Here is a 14603-nt window from a genome sequence, read left to right as displayed (position 1 = left end):
ACTTTTAAGGATTTCATACTCTGCTTTTATATAGGACCTTATTTAAAAATAACTTTTCCTTGGTCTTTGAATAATATGTTTAGTGAAATCCATAATAATATTTATTTGATGATGAGTGCAAGAGTTCTTGTGGGCAGTATTCAGCGTCATCTTAACTTTATCCAGTTAACTTTAATCAGATATCTATTTAAATGGATATTTAATAACATAACCGAGCACAGGAGAAGATTCTAGTGGAGTACAGCCCAAACGACGATGTCAAGGAACTAGAAATGTTCATAGAGGAAGCTCATCAGCACCATGTAGAGAGTACTCAGGAAACTCAGGAAACCGATGTGAGGAGAGAAGACACCCATGCAAACACAGAAGAAACCGAAGACGAGGTAGGAGACAACCGCACACCAGGAGGAATAGTGAGACCACAGGAAGACATCGCCCCACCCAAAGAACAGGAAACAATTTCAAGAGTATCATTGGAGAAGGAAGACTGGCCCTACTCCAAGGACGTGGACCAACGCCCCCCAAGGAACTCCCGAATAAAGAAGATGGGGATCATCGTAGGCGACTCCATCATACGACATGTGGACAGCTACACCGCAGGAGGAAGAGAGGACAGAGTTGTCACCTGTCTGCCTGGCGCAAGAGTGAAGGATGTGACCAACAGGATCTCCAGGATCATAGATGGAGCAGGGGGAGAGGACACCGCTGTACTTATCCACGTGGGGACAAATGATGTGAGCGGGCGGAAGTATGACAGGGAAGAGCTGAAGGGCCAGCTCCGCTTTCTCGGAAGACAACTGAAGATCAGGGAGGTGAAGGTGGCCTTCTCCGAGATCCTCCCAGTACCAAGAGCGGATGGAAAGAGACAAGGGGAATTGCAAGTAATCAACGCCTGGATGAGACGATGGTGCGAAGAAGAAGGCTTCGACTTCGTGCGCAACTGGACGGCGTTCTGGGGAAAAAGCAAGTACTACAGAAAGGACGGACTACACCTCAACAAGGAAGGAGCAAGAGTTTTGGCAGGCAACATGAAGAAGGCAATCGAGAAGGCTTTAAACTGAAAGATAGGGGAAAGCCGACAGTCGACCACCGGTCGATGGTACGGATAGCAGGATGCCCCGACGAAGAAGCCAAGGACAACTACACCTACACAAGAGAAGACGACCTCACAGCCAATAAGGGAGAAAAAGCAGGAAGGGACAACTCAGACATAGGAGGGGACGACCACACAGCAAAAAAGGGTGATAACACAGGAGCAGTAAAGGATACCAAAATTGAAGCTACAGGGACGGCCAAGAGTAGAAGGTCCAAAAAGGTAACACGAAGAGAACTTAGATGTATGTATACAAATGCTAGAAGTCTGGGTAACAAAATGGGGGAACTAGAGACAATAGCAAGACGTGACATATTGGATATCATTGGCATAACAGAAACATGGTGGAATGAAGAAAACAAATGGGACACAGTACTACAGGGATACAAACTGTATAGAAGAGATCGAATAGGGCAGAAAGGTGGAGGTATTGCTCTATATGTTAAGGAGGGGATAGATTCTGTTGAAATGGTTAAAACAGAAAGGAAAGAGAAGCTGGAGTCACTCTGGATCAAAATTCCTGGTCAATATGGCGCAGATACGAAAATTGGCCTTTACTATCGTCCACCAGGACAGGCGGAGGAAACTGACGCAGAAATGATGGAGGAAATCAAACAAGAATGCAAGACAGGCAATGTAATTATATTGGGAGACTTCAATTTCCCAGGGATAGACTGGAAACTAGCAACCTCCAACTGCGGCAAGGAAGCCAAGTTCCTGGAGGTGCTAGGGGATTGCTTCCTGGAACAAATGGTAAAAGAGCCGACAAGAGGCAACGCCACCTTGGACTTGGTCCTAAATGGCCTCACGGGACCGATAACAGAAGTGGAAGTCATAGTTCCACTGGGAACGAGTGATCATAATGTAATCAACTTTAAACTACACATCAGGAAAGGGAAACATGCCAAAACCTTAACCACCACCTTGAACTTTAAAAAGGGTAAATACGATAGCATGAGAGCCATGGTAGAAAAACGACTCGAGAAGATGATGGACAAACTTGAAACGGTTGATCAGGCATGGACACTACTGAAAAATACTATCACAGAAGCACAAGATCTCTACATTCCGAAGATTTCCAAAGATCGGAGAACAAAGAGCAAAAGAGAACCGGCATGGCTTACCATACAGGTGAAGGAAGCCATAAAAGAAAAGAAGGACTCTTTCAAAAAATGGAAATGCATAAAGACAACCGAAGCCTGGAACAAACATAAAGATGATCAGAAGAAATGTCACAAGGCGGTGAGGAATGCAAAACAGGAATATGAGGAAAAAATAGCCCAGGAGGCCAAAAACTTCAAGCCCTTCTTTAGATACGTGAAAGGGAAAAAACCTGCAAAAGAGGCAGTGGGACCCCTGGACGACCAGGGAAGAAAAGGGTACGTCAAGGAAGATAAACAAATCGCAGACAAACTAAATTCCTTCTTTGCGTCCGTCTTTACGAAGGAGGACACCTCAACAATACCTGAAGCGGAGAAAGTGTTTGCAGGAGAAATAGAAGACAGCCTCACCACAGTTGAAGTGGACTTAGACCAGATATACTATCAGATCGACAAACTTAAAAGCGACAAATCCCCTGGACCGGATGGGATTCATCCGAGAGTCTTAAAGGAATTGAAGGTTGAAATCGGAGAGTTATTGCAAAAACTTGCAAACCTGACAATCAGAACTGGACAGATACCGGACGACTGGAGGATAGCGAACGTCACCCCAATTTTCAAAAAAGGATCGAGAGGGGAACCGGGCAACTATAGACCTGTGAGTCTTACGTCTGTCCCTGGCAAGATGGTTGAAGCACTGATCAAGGATAGCATAGTCCGGCACTTGGACGCATATGACTTAATGAAACCCAGTCAACATGGATTCAGGAAAGGGAAATCATGTTTGACTAATTTACTCCAATTTTTTGAGACCGTGAACGAGCAAATCGATAGTGGGAAGCCGGTGGACATAATATATTTGGACTTCCAGAAAGCGTTTGACAAAGTTCCACACGAAAGACTTCTCAGGAAACTACATAGCCATGGCATAGAGGGGGATATACAAAGATGGATAGGCAAATGGCTGGAAAACCGAAAGCAGAGAGTGGGCATAAATGGGAAGTTCTCCGACTGGGAGAAAGTGACTAGTGGTGTGCCCCAGGGCTCGGTACTTGGGCCGATCCTTTTTAATATTTATATCAATGACCTAGAGGAAGGAACATCCAGTGAGATCATCAAGTTTGCAGACGATACAAAACTATGCCGGGCAATCAGATCGCAGGATGATAGCGAGAAACTCCAGAGCGACTTGTGTCAGTTAGAAACATGGGCGGAGAAATGGCAGATGAAATTCAATGTGGAGAAATGCAAGGTAATGCATTTAGGCAATAAAAATAAGGAATACGAGTATACAATGTCAGGTGCAACTCTGGGGAAGAGTGAACAAGAAAAGGACCTGGGTGTGCTGATAGACAGAACCCTGAAGCCGTCGGCACAATGCGCGGCAGCGGCAAAGAAGGCAAATAGAATGTTGGGCATGATAAAGAAAGGAATCTCGAGTAGATCGGAGAAAGTTATAATGCCGCTTTATAGGGCAATGGTCAGACCACACTTGGAATACTGCGTCCAACATTGGTCTCCCTACCTAAAGAAGGATATAAAACTGCTGGAGAGGGTGCAGAGACGAGCAACAAAACTGGTGAAGGGTATGGAGAAACTGGAATACGAGGACAGACTTATAACACTAGGATTGTTCTCCCTTGAGAAAAGGAGACTGCGTGGGGATATGATCGAGACCTTCAAAATACTGAAAGGAATCGACAAAATAGAGCAGAGAAGATTATTTACATTGTCCAATTTGACACGGACTAGAGGACATGTAATGAAGCTAAGGGGGGACAGGTTCAGGACTAATGTCAGGAAGTTCTGCTTCACTCAGAGAGTGGTTGACACCTGGAATGCTCTCCCAGAGGAGATTATTGCGGAATCTACCGTCCTAGGCTTCAAGAGCAAACTAGATGCATATCTCCTTAAGAGAGGCATATAAGGATATGGTGGAATATAAATTACGAGTGGAAAGTGGAAAGTATTTGGTTTATATTATTTGGAATATAAATTACGCCAGGTGTACACCTGGCAGGGCCTCCGCGTGTGCGGATCGCCGGACTTGATGGACCGAAGGTCTGATCCGGAGAAGGCAGTTCTTATGTTCTTATGTTCTTATGTTCTTATGTTCTTAAGCTGGTTACTACAGATGGGCAGACTGGATGGGCCATTTTGCTTTTATCTGCCATCATGTTTCTATGCTGAATATACTTGGGTAAAGATAACCAGATAACTAACTTAGTTATGAAAAATTTGGTAAAAAAGCAAGTTAAACAACATAATATCCATCGAGGGTTGTATACTTAGGCCCTCTTTTACAAAGGTGCACTAAGCGTTTTAGCGCATGTTTAGTGTGCACTAAATAAACACGTGCGCTAACCGCTAACGCGTCCATAGGATAACATGCATGCATTAGCGTTTAGCGTGTGATTAGCGTGCACTAAAAAGCATAGCGCATCTTTGTAAATGAGGGGGGTTAGTCCAGCGAGTTTCCAGTTTTTACGTAAGCTCTTTTTCCTACGATACAAAAAAAAACTGGAAACTTGCTGGACTAAGGGGTCCTTTTATCAAGCTGTGGTAGGGGTTTAACGCGCGTAATACCACGCATTTAAACCGCCTGCCGCGCTAGCTGCTAACACCTGCATTGAGCAGGCGTTAGTTTTTTAGCCGGCCGCAGGGGTTAGCGTGTGATGAAATGTCCGCGCTAACCCCGCTAGCGCGGCTTGATAAAAGGACCCCTAAGTGTATAGTCCTTGATGGAGATTGCGTTAACTTTAAACCACCTTCGTATATACCTATTATTTCTGCACCTGGACTCAAATTAATTATCTTTAAATGGCATAACACTGAATAATGACACTGCTCTATTAAAAGTGCCTAGTGTTCTTCAGTCAATAAAAATAAATTGAATATCAATATCATTGTTTCTTTGTATGTCTTTTTTTAGGTGATGATGCCCTTCCAAATGGTATAGATGTTACTTTTGAAGTAACTGAGCTTCGAAGGGTGACGGGAAGTTACAACACTATGGTTGGCAATAATGAAGGCAGTATGGTATGGACTATTCAGAATAACTTCATTATGGACCTTTCAACTATTGTGTTGTCCTTGTTTATTGTAATCAGCTTAGTGAATAGTGTAGTAAATATATAAAAAATTACACTGTAGATCCCATATAAAGCAGTTCAGTAGCTCAGTTAACTGGTATTCAAATAACCGACACTCTCAACCAAACGACAAAACAATGTCGACAAAAAAATAAAATGCCTCCTGTGCTCCTAGGACAATGTCCAAAGTGTTGCTCCTTACCCAGTAACTTCCCCTCCCTCCCTCCAGCCGCAGAGGCATCAGCAGCAGCTATAAATCTCCCTCCCTCCAGCTCCTGAAGCAGTAGAGCCAGTCCTGGCAACCTCCTCCCTCCCTTCATTCCAGAAGCAGCATAGCTTGTCCTGTCAATCCCCTCCTCCATCCCTCTCTCTCACTTACCCAATGCTGTAGCGGCAGCCGTTGAGCAGAAGAAGCACTGGTAAATGGGCAGCTTCTGGCTAGCCCCAGCAGGGCCTTTCCTTTGCCATGTCACTTTTGACGCAGCAGAGGAAAGACCCTGCCGAAGCTGACTAGAAGCTGCCTGTTTACCAGCGCTTCCTCTGCTTGCCGGCTGCTGCTATAGCATCGAGGGAGGGAGGGGTTTATCAGGACTGGCTCTGCTGCTTCGGAAATGGAGGGAAGGAGGAGGTTTTCAGGACCTGCTCTATTGCTTTGGGAATGGAGGGAGGGAGGGTGGGGGTTGTTGGGACTGGTTCTGCTGCTTTGGGTAATGGAGGGGGGGGAGAAGGGGAGAAAGGGGAAGAGAAAGTGGGAGGAGAAGGGGGAAGAGAAAGTGAGACCACATTCCACCAGAAATGTGGCTTTGTCAAGAGCAGAGGTTCAGGCATTTTCTCCCAAGGAGATCTGTAGGGCAGCTACATGGTCCACTCTTCATACTTTTTCCAGATTTTATAGAGTGGCAGGCAGGCTCAGTTGTCCTGTCCTAGATTCAGGAAACTGCTCTTGTACATCCCCAATGCTCAGGATTACTAGACACATTGCACTAGAAAGAAAGATTAGGTTTTTCCTCAATAATCTTCTGTCTTGTAAATGTGTCTAGTAATCCTGATGTCCCACCCTGTCGGTCAATTTCGCCTGCTTTCATTTTTGCCTGCTTTCAGTCAGAGTGTAAGTCTGTGACTGGAGAATTATTCTGTTAGTCATCTAAGATAAGCTTTGAAAAAAGCAAACCTTTTTTATGCCTGGTTACAAGGCATGTAGGTGGCTGTGAGCTCCCTAAATGTTAGTGCTGGTTTCACACAGTTTGTCTTGGATTTTAACAGTACAGAATAGAAGTGTGTTGTCACTGTCATGGTAATTCTCTGTCCTCTTCCTCCTTATGTTTCCTATTACTGTATTTCCCCATGTTTAGGCCGCCCCCTTGTAAAGGCCTCAGGAAATGCCGATTTAGGTTTTTTTGTTTAAATAATTTTTATTGGTTTCAACAAAACACAAATAGTAAACCCTCATTACATAATCCAAAATAACCAACCACCCGTAGCATTAGGTTTTAAAACTCTTAGAGAAGCCACTCCATGTTACTAGTCGCTGCTTATCTCAGAGTTTTTTAAAACCTAAATCAGCCTTTACAATGGGGCGGCCTATACATCACCCCCCCTCCCCTGGTAAATACCTCCTGGATGGCTGCCGGCTGCCTCCTGCAATGTTGTGGCCATGGTGCAGGGCAGGAGTGATCTTTTCAGCATCCAGCCTGGCCCTGTGCTGCTTTCTCTATGCCTGCCATCAGTTCTTGCAAGTTTATAAATATGTTGAAGAGCACAGGCCCTAGCACCGAACCCTGCGACACTCCACTCGTGACGCTCTTCCACGTGAGTATATCACTCTCGATTCCATCCTTCTGGCCACCCCGGTCCCGACTGCCTAGCAGTATCTCCAGGTTTTGGGGACCTTGTTGGCAACGATCAATGTGGTCCCTTGGGCCAGAGCCCATTTGCATCCACTGCAGGATGCTCTGATTTCATGCTGGAGTCTGCAGCAAGATCTGTTACATGCGCCCCTGTCCAGGATGACAGTGACATGGGATAGTCTCACCTGGAGGCTGCGACCTCTCTCTCTCCAAAGGTCTTCCCCTCCAGATCTTGGAATGGGTAATTCTGATGACAGATGCGAGTCTCTAAGGCTGGGGGGCAGTATGCATGACCATTCAGGGCCGATGGGCTCCCTCAGAACACAAGTGGTCGATCAGTCACCTGGAACTGCGGAAGATTCGACTGGCTCTCCTCCATTTCGAAGGTTGTCTCCGTCATTGAGCTGTCCACATCTTCTCAGACAATGCCACTGTGGTGGTTTACGTCATTTGACAGGCTGGCATCAGAAGTTCCTTGCTGAGTGTGGAGGCCCAGCTTCTCTTCTTGTTAGTGGAGAAGCACCTAGTGGCACTGTCAGCAGTGCACATGGCTGGAGTGAACAACTTTCAGGGAGATTTTCTCAGTCATCAGACTTTGGTCCCTGTCACAGAAGGCATTTGATTACATAGTGGTACAGTGGGGGTATCCCACTTTCGACCTCATGGCTTTTGCGGCCAACAAGAAAGCCAGTCGGTTCTTCAGTTGCCATTGCAAGGCCAGCAAAGAAGGTCTAGACGCTCTGGTTCAGCCCTGGCCACGGGAAGGCCTTCTGTATGTCTTCCCTCCAGGCCCATGATAGGGCATCTGGTGCGACAAATAGCAGCCCACAGAGATCCTGTGATCCTTGTTAAACCTGATTGGCCAAGGCGCCCATATTATGCCGACCTAGTTTGGCTCCCACAGGATCAGGGTTTCTGGCTCCCTTGTCACCCTCCCTTCCTCACTTAGGGCCCGATTGCACTGCAGGATCCGAACCACTTTGGTCTTATAGCCTGGCTATTGAGCGTGGCCTTAGTTGACAGGGGCTATTGTTCGGCGGTGGTTACCACTTTACTCCGCAGCAAGAAGAAGTCCATGGTGTCTGCTTATGTGAAAGCTTGGAGATGTAATAAGACATGATGCATCCAGAGATAAGTGGACCTGTCTGTTTCATCGATTCCTTGAATTCTGGAGTTCCTGCAAGATGGCCTGAAGAAAGGCCTAGCAGTGGCTTCTCTCCAAATCCAGCTTGCCGGTCTTTCTTGTATGGGCCTTTCTCCTCTGGGGACTCCTTGGCAGCTCATCCAAATGTCATATGTTTTCTGTGGGGCATTCTGAGGCTTCAGCCTCCACTGTGAGTCCCATGTCCGACTTGGAGTCTTAATCTGGCTCTCTGCTCTCTGACTCGTCCGCCTTATGAGCCTCTGGAGTATGAATCCTTAGTGGATCTTTCAATCAAAATTGTTTTTTTGGTGGCCATTACCTCCGCCTGCAGGGTTTCAGAGCTTCAGGCTCTTTCCTGCCGGGATCTTTTTCTGTGTATTACAGATTCTAGCATGGTATTGCGCACTGTTCCCTCCTTTCTTCCGAAGATGCTTTCCACATTAATCAGGAAGTCTGGCTTCCTGCTTTTGCTTCCTCCGGTTCAAAAGAGCAGGACCAGGTGTTGCGGTTCTTGGACATGCACAAGATCCTGTTATGGTACTTGGAGGTCATGAATGACTTTTGTCTCTCGGCCATCTTTTTGTGCTGGCAGGTCCTGCCTGTAGGGGCAGGGCAACTTCCAAGGCCACAGTTTCCAGATGGATCCATATGGCAATTTTCGCTGCTTACATAACAGCTGACAATGCGGCCTTGCAGTGCGGGCTCATTCTACCAGAGGCATCTCGTCCTCATGGGCAGAGTCATTGGTGATCTCTTTGGAAAGATTTGCAGGGCCCTGCTACCTGGTCCTCTTTGCATACCTTCTTCAAGTTTTACAGGATTTATGTGGTGGCCAAGCAAGATGCTGCTTTTGGTGCTTCTGTTTTGGTAGCAGGCTCATCAATCCCACCCTGACTCTACTGGACTGCTCTGTAATGTCCCAACAGTCCTGGAATAGAGTGGGATTGTACAAGAACGAAAGATTAGGTACTTTCTTGTAAATCCACACTCTATTCAGGAAGCTACCCTGTGCTTGCTGATTCACCGATTGTCTGCCTTTCCAAGTACTAGTAAGCTGGATTTCTGTTTTCTGACCGTCCTTTGTAAGAGTGCCATCACAATGGGTTTCGTACTGAGGTTGGGGGGTCCTTATTCGTACATCCCCTTCTAATATTGTAGGCTGTGTCTCCTGTTAACACTGTTTTGTCATTCAGGTTTCTGATGTTTAATGACCTAATTCAATTGTTGCTATTTTGCATTTTTTCCTTTTCCTTTTACCTTTTAATTCTTATATACCGCCAACAATCTTGCGACTTCTAGGCGGTTTACAATGAAGAGAAACTGCACAGACATCGAATTACAGAGTGTAGCAGTGAATATCTGATAGTAGCAACAATAAAAATAATAACAGTTTATATACTGCAGGACCGTGAAGTTCCATGCGGTTTACAATGAATTAGAAAAATTCCATAAATTGAAAGGAACATTCATAGTTAGAGATTAGAGGTTAACAGTTTACAAGATCTAATTTGGGGAGGGATTGCGATGGGGGCTATTGTCCTGATTCGTCACCTAGGTATTTCGAGAACAGGTATGTTTTTAGGTGTTTCCTAAATTCACCATAATTGTTTGTGTGTGTAATTAGTTTTTCCAAGTCTTTGCCCCATAAGGCTGCTTGGTATGATAGAAGTTGTTGATGGTGTCTCTTATTTTTTGTTATGAGCAGATTAGACTTAGTTGTCGGGGAGTGTCCCCGTTCCCCTCTCTCTTTTTCTTTTGCTCTGCAGATGTTCCTGGCTACTTTACAACAAACTGGCTATGGAGGGGACAGTGCTGAGGTAAGAGGGGTGGAGCTTATTTCTCTGAGATACGAGGCGTCCTACAAGTTCTGGTGGGTACAGGAAAATAACCCAACGGTCCTGGAATAGAGTGTGGATTTACAAGAAAGAAGATTAGGAGAGGTAAGACCCTAATATTTTGTTCCTGCAAATAAAAGTATGTGCATTGTCAATCTGCCACATATACTTATATTTGCATTCCTGGTGGCAGCTTACATATAAGTTATTTACTTGTGTCAGTATCTGTTAAAAATTGCCTTCTTTACATTGTTTTATGTAAAATTTGCATTTTGACAATTAAAATAATTTTGTTTATTAGGTTCTTGGAATCAAGCTTCCTAATCTTTGTGGTCGGGCAGAGAAAATGACTTTCCAGTTTTCCTATGGAACAAAAGAAACATCATATGGCTTGTCATTCTTTAAACCACAGCCTGGAAACTTCGAAAGAAAGTGAGAGAGAATTAATTTTAAGAGGTTCTAAGAACCATAATCTGATTTCCTGGAAATCATACATTACTGTCTAATTTTGTAATTTTTGTGTAGTCTGAACATTTTGTTAAGACATGCAAGTTGAACCAGAGGCATCTGATATAAATGTCAGCTATTCTTACTCAAATGTTTCCCCAGCATAACCTTCCATCTAGTTTCCTTGCCAAATAGAAGAATTAGTTAGCTTGTTAAATTGTATTTTTTGAAGTTGTAATCAGTTCATTATTCACTGAAGGTGTCATAGACTGGTAAGTTAGGTCTGTGTTGTAAAGCCATGACATCTCTCTCCCTTTTGCCTTATTTTAGCATGTAGAAAAGGGCTTTTATAAAATTGTGTAACCAGAAACACAAGTGAAAAATACACATGGGAAATGTTTGCCTAGTACTTTCACATAATCTAGAGTCGGGTATTCCCAAGGATGTACCTTGAGTGGAGCAGTGTGTACAGGTGTTTTATACATGCACACATTCATATTCTACAAGATTGAGTTCTGGGAGCACATTCTATAAAGGCACATAGGCTACAGGGAGATACTTTTAAAACCAATAGGAGGAAATATTTTTTCACTTGGAGAATAGTTAAGCTCTGGAACGCATTGCTAGAGGATGTGGTAAGTGCGGATAACATAGCTGGCTTTAGAAAAGGTTTGGACAAGTTCCTGGAGGAAAAGTCCATAGTCTACTATTGAGACAGAAGTGATGGAAGCAACTGCTTGCCCCTGGTTGGTAGAATGGAATGTTGCTGTTATTTGGGTTTTTCCAGGTACTTGTGACCTGGATTGGTCACCGTGCAGATGGGATACTGAGCAAGATGGACTGTTGGTCTGACCCAGTAAGGCTATTTTTATGTTCTTATAGGATAAGCACTTTTTTGGACTTCTTACAAAGGAATCCTGTTATAAAATCATGCCTCAGATGTCTGACAGGTTTTGTTAAGATGGTAATTTTTCTTTCATTTCACTTGTTCTGATAGATTTGTATTTTAATTTTTAGCTTCTCTGTAAATTTCTATAAAGTAACTGGACAGTTTCCTTGGAGCTCGTTGCGTGAAACTGATAGAGGAATATCTACAGAAATCAGTGTAAGTGAAATTTTTATTTTGGCCAGGTATGTGATATCTGTATTTTACTTTGTTATATGTTATACACTACAGCCCCTTATACAATGCTGCTGTAAGCCCATACCATTAGGCAGCTTCTGTGGTGCAAGAGACTCTTTAGCTAGATAGAGTCCTCTAGTCACCAACATAAGTTTAAGGATCTTAAAAGGTAAAGATAAAGGCAATCCCCTATATGCAAGTTGTGAATGACTTGTGGGAGCCACCAACTGGGTGACAGTTTTTTGATAGATTATTAGCAGGGTGATTCTGTCATTACCATCTCTTGTCATATTCCCCATAGTTGGTCTACATCATATTTTCTCCCCACCTCTGACTTCAACACCATTTACACCACTCTTCCTCCCCCCCCAACCCAGGCCTCAACAAATTCTCACTGAATCTAAAAGCCAGCCCCAAACCTTAGGAGGTAGCAGCTGAATCTCTACCCCACACCCACTGTTCACAGTGAAATTTGTGAGAGTGTGGTGGGGATGGGGGCAGATTCCCTTCTGTGATCAACAGCAGCTCCTTTAGAAACTGATTTACTAAGGCTGTAATTTTAAATCTTCGGGCAGCCGACAGCAGCTACGAGGTGAGGCTGCTGCTGTCGGTCTTCCCTGGAAATCTTCATTCTGCAGCGTCCCCCTAATTCGGGAACAGGAAGTTGCTGCAGAATGAAGACTTCTGGGACAGGCCGACAGCAGCAGATTTATCTCATAGCTGTTGCCTGAAGATTTAAAATTACAGCGGCCAGGGAGGAGGTGGATAAGGGAGTCGGGAGCTGGAGAGAGAGGTCATGCCACAGGATCCTACTAGAGTTGGGAAAGGAGGGAAGAACATATGCTGCATGGGCTGGAAGGGGGTTGGGAAGGCAAGGAAGGACAGATGCTGCATGGGCTGGGAGGGGGTTGGGAAGGATGCTGCAGAGGCTGGGTGGGGGTTGGGAAGGCAGGGAAGGACAGATGCAGCCAGTAGGGGATGGAGAGAAATGGTTGGACATGATAGTGGTGGAGAGGAGGAAAGGAGAAATATTGGATGTTGTGGTGAAGATGAAAAGGTGGGACAGATGAAAAGATATGCAAGAAGGAGGAATTGTGGATGTGGTGGTGGAGGGAAGGGAGGAAGAGATGCAGCATGGTGTTGGAGAGGATTGGTAGAAGGAGAAATGTTGGGCATGGGATTGGTGGAGAGGGGCAAAAGATGCTGTACAGGAGCCAGGGATGAGAGAGGGAGAGATGTTGGACTTGGCAGTAGAAGGGGTGGGAGAGATGTACCCTGAATCCCTCCCCCTCCTCTCTCTCTTCCCACTCCTTTTGCAGCAAGGGAGGCAATGAGAGAGAGATGGAGAACAGTGAGAGAGAGAGAGAGAGAGAGATGGTGACTTGTTGCACATGGGAGAGGAGGAGAGAGAGGAAGGAATTCAGAAGACAGAAAAAAGAGAAACTGGAACCGACTTGATGGAGAAAAAAATCTCCAGACAAACTAAAAAAAAAAAAGCATTTTATTTTGAATTTATTGACTGAAATACAATACATTAGCTTTGGTAAATGTCTATAGTAAATGTGTATAGTAGATGTCTGTAGTGTATTCAACAGAAAAGGAAACTCATTTATGTTTTTCTCCAGTGTTACTTGCTGAGTTTAATCTTTTGGGGTTCCCAGTTCAGTTTTTGTCTACTTATTTTTGTTTCTAATTTGTGATGCCTTGTTCTGTATTTGGTGAAGGTCTGGCTTAAAATGTTTTATTTGAAATGCCTTAGGATCTTAAAATTGTGTAAAATCAGCTTTCTGCTTTCAGCAGGAATATGCAGGGAAGAAAATTAAGACTGTGGGGAGCGTGAGTGGGTAAGGATGAAAAATGCAGGGACGGTGAGGGGACATGGAAGAAAAATGCACTTCACTATGGGGATGGTGAGGGGACGGAGATAAATATTTGTCCCCGTGTCACTCTCTAGTTGGAAGGAGCTTCTGTGTACCAGATGATCTGAGCAAAATGTTCCAAATCAGCAAAGTTTACAATGATACATATGATACAAAGTTTACATATGAGAGGCCAATCTCAAAGAGCTATTAAGTGGAAAACATAATGAAAGCCTCCCCTCTCATTCATCTCAGATCTCCTGCTTAGTGCTGAACTGCTGTAATGAGTGTATTTATGTAATGGGTAGGATTTCCGAATGGAAAAAGGAGAAACATGCCTCAAGATTTAGGAATTAACTAAGGACAGTAATTTTCCCTCCTACTGCCAGTACAGGCTAAAATAAAAAACCCAACAACAAAGTAATACTTTATAAAGGTTAATTTTAAAAGATAAGAACATAAGGAATAGCCATACTGGAAGGGGGGTTGGAAGGAGGGAAAGACAGATTATAAAATTATATTGTGTGTTATGACAGTGAAGGTGCACAGCCCAGTAAAAATCTTGAATCCAGGATTCTGCAGGATATCACTTCCCTTGTCACCAGACATGTGCACTCATCTGATAAACACCAAGAATAACCAGCTAGCCTCCCAGTTCTTTTCAACCCTAACAGATTTGGAGTTCATGTTACCAAGATAACATCTCCACTTGCCTAACGGATTGTACCATCTTTGTGTATGCTCAGGGCTGAACTGATGCTACAAGACCGTGTGACAGCCCACAATGTAAGGGCTGTGGCTGCCTTAGCAGCTCATTTATGTTCTGCATCTATTGACAATATCTGCAAAGCAGTCCTTGATCCATACCTTCACCTCTCAGTACTGTTTAGAACAAAACTCCAGAAGAGACTGTCTGTTTAGGCAAGCAGTTCTGTAAAATCTGTTTTCTTCCTGATGCCAACTTTTCCTCCAACCCTCTTGGGTTTCGCCAAGCTCATGTTTTATATATTATTTATACTTTCCAGACTCATGGAACTCAGCTTGGGAGTTCCACATGTGAGAA

At 44.3% G+C, this 14603-nt stretch overlaps 1 protein-coding gene across 3 annotated transcripts in view; it reads left to right on the top strand.

The window, feature by feature from the left end:
• The window catches only part of SAMM50 (SAMM50 sorting and assembly machinery component), a 106003-nt gene that overhangs the window by 24759 nt on the left and 66641 nt on the right, over positions 1-14603 (top strand). For all 3 annotated transcript variants that reach the window (XM_033951681.1, XM_033951678.1, XM_033951680.1), the window contains 3 exons: positions 5126-5232; positions 10413-10543; positions 11576-11663. In XM_033951681.1, the coding sequence (XP_033807572.1) occupies positions 5126-5232; positions 10413-10543; positions 11576-11663 (326 nt within the window). The remainder of the gene's footprint in view (positions 1-5125; positions 5233-10412; positions 10544-11575; positions 11664-14603) is intronic.

The sequence above is a fragment of the Geotrypetes seraphini genome, chromosome 7, assembly GCF_902459505.1.
Source record: "Geotrypetes seraphini chromosome 7, aGeoSer1.1, whole genome shotgun sequence".
In the NCBI taxonomy this organism is placed as follows: Eukaryota; Metazoa; Chordata; class Amphibia; order Gymnophiona; family Dermophiidae; genus Geotrypetes; species Geotrypetes seraphini.
Note: the sequence above shows the minus strand (reverse complement) of the source record. Positions and strands in the feature narration are given on the sequence as shown.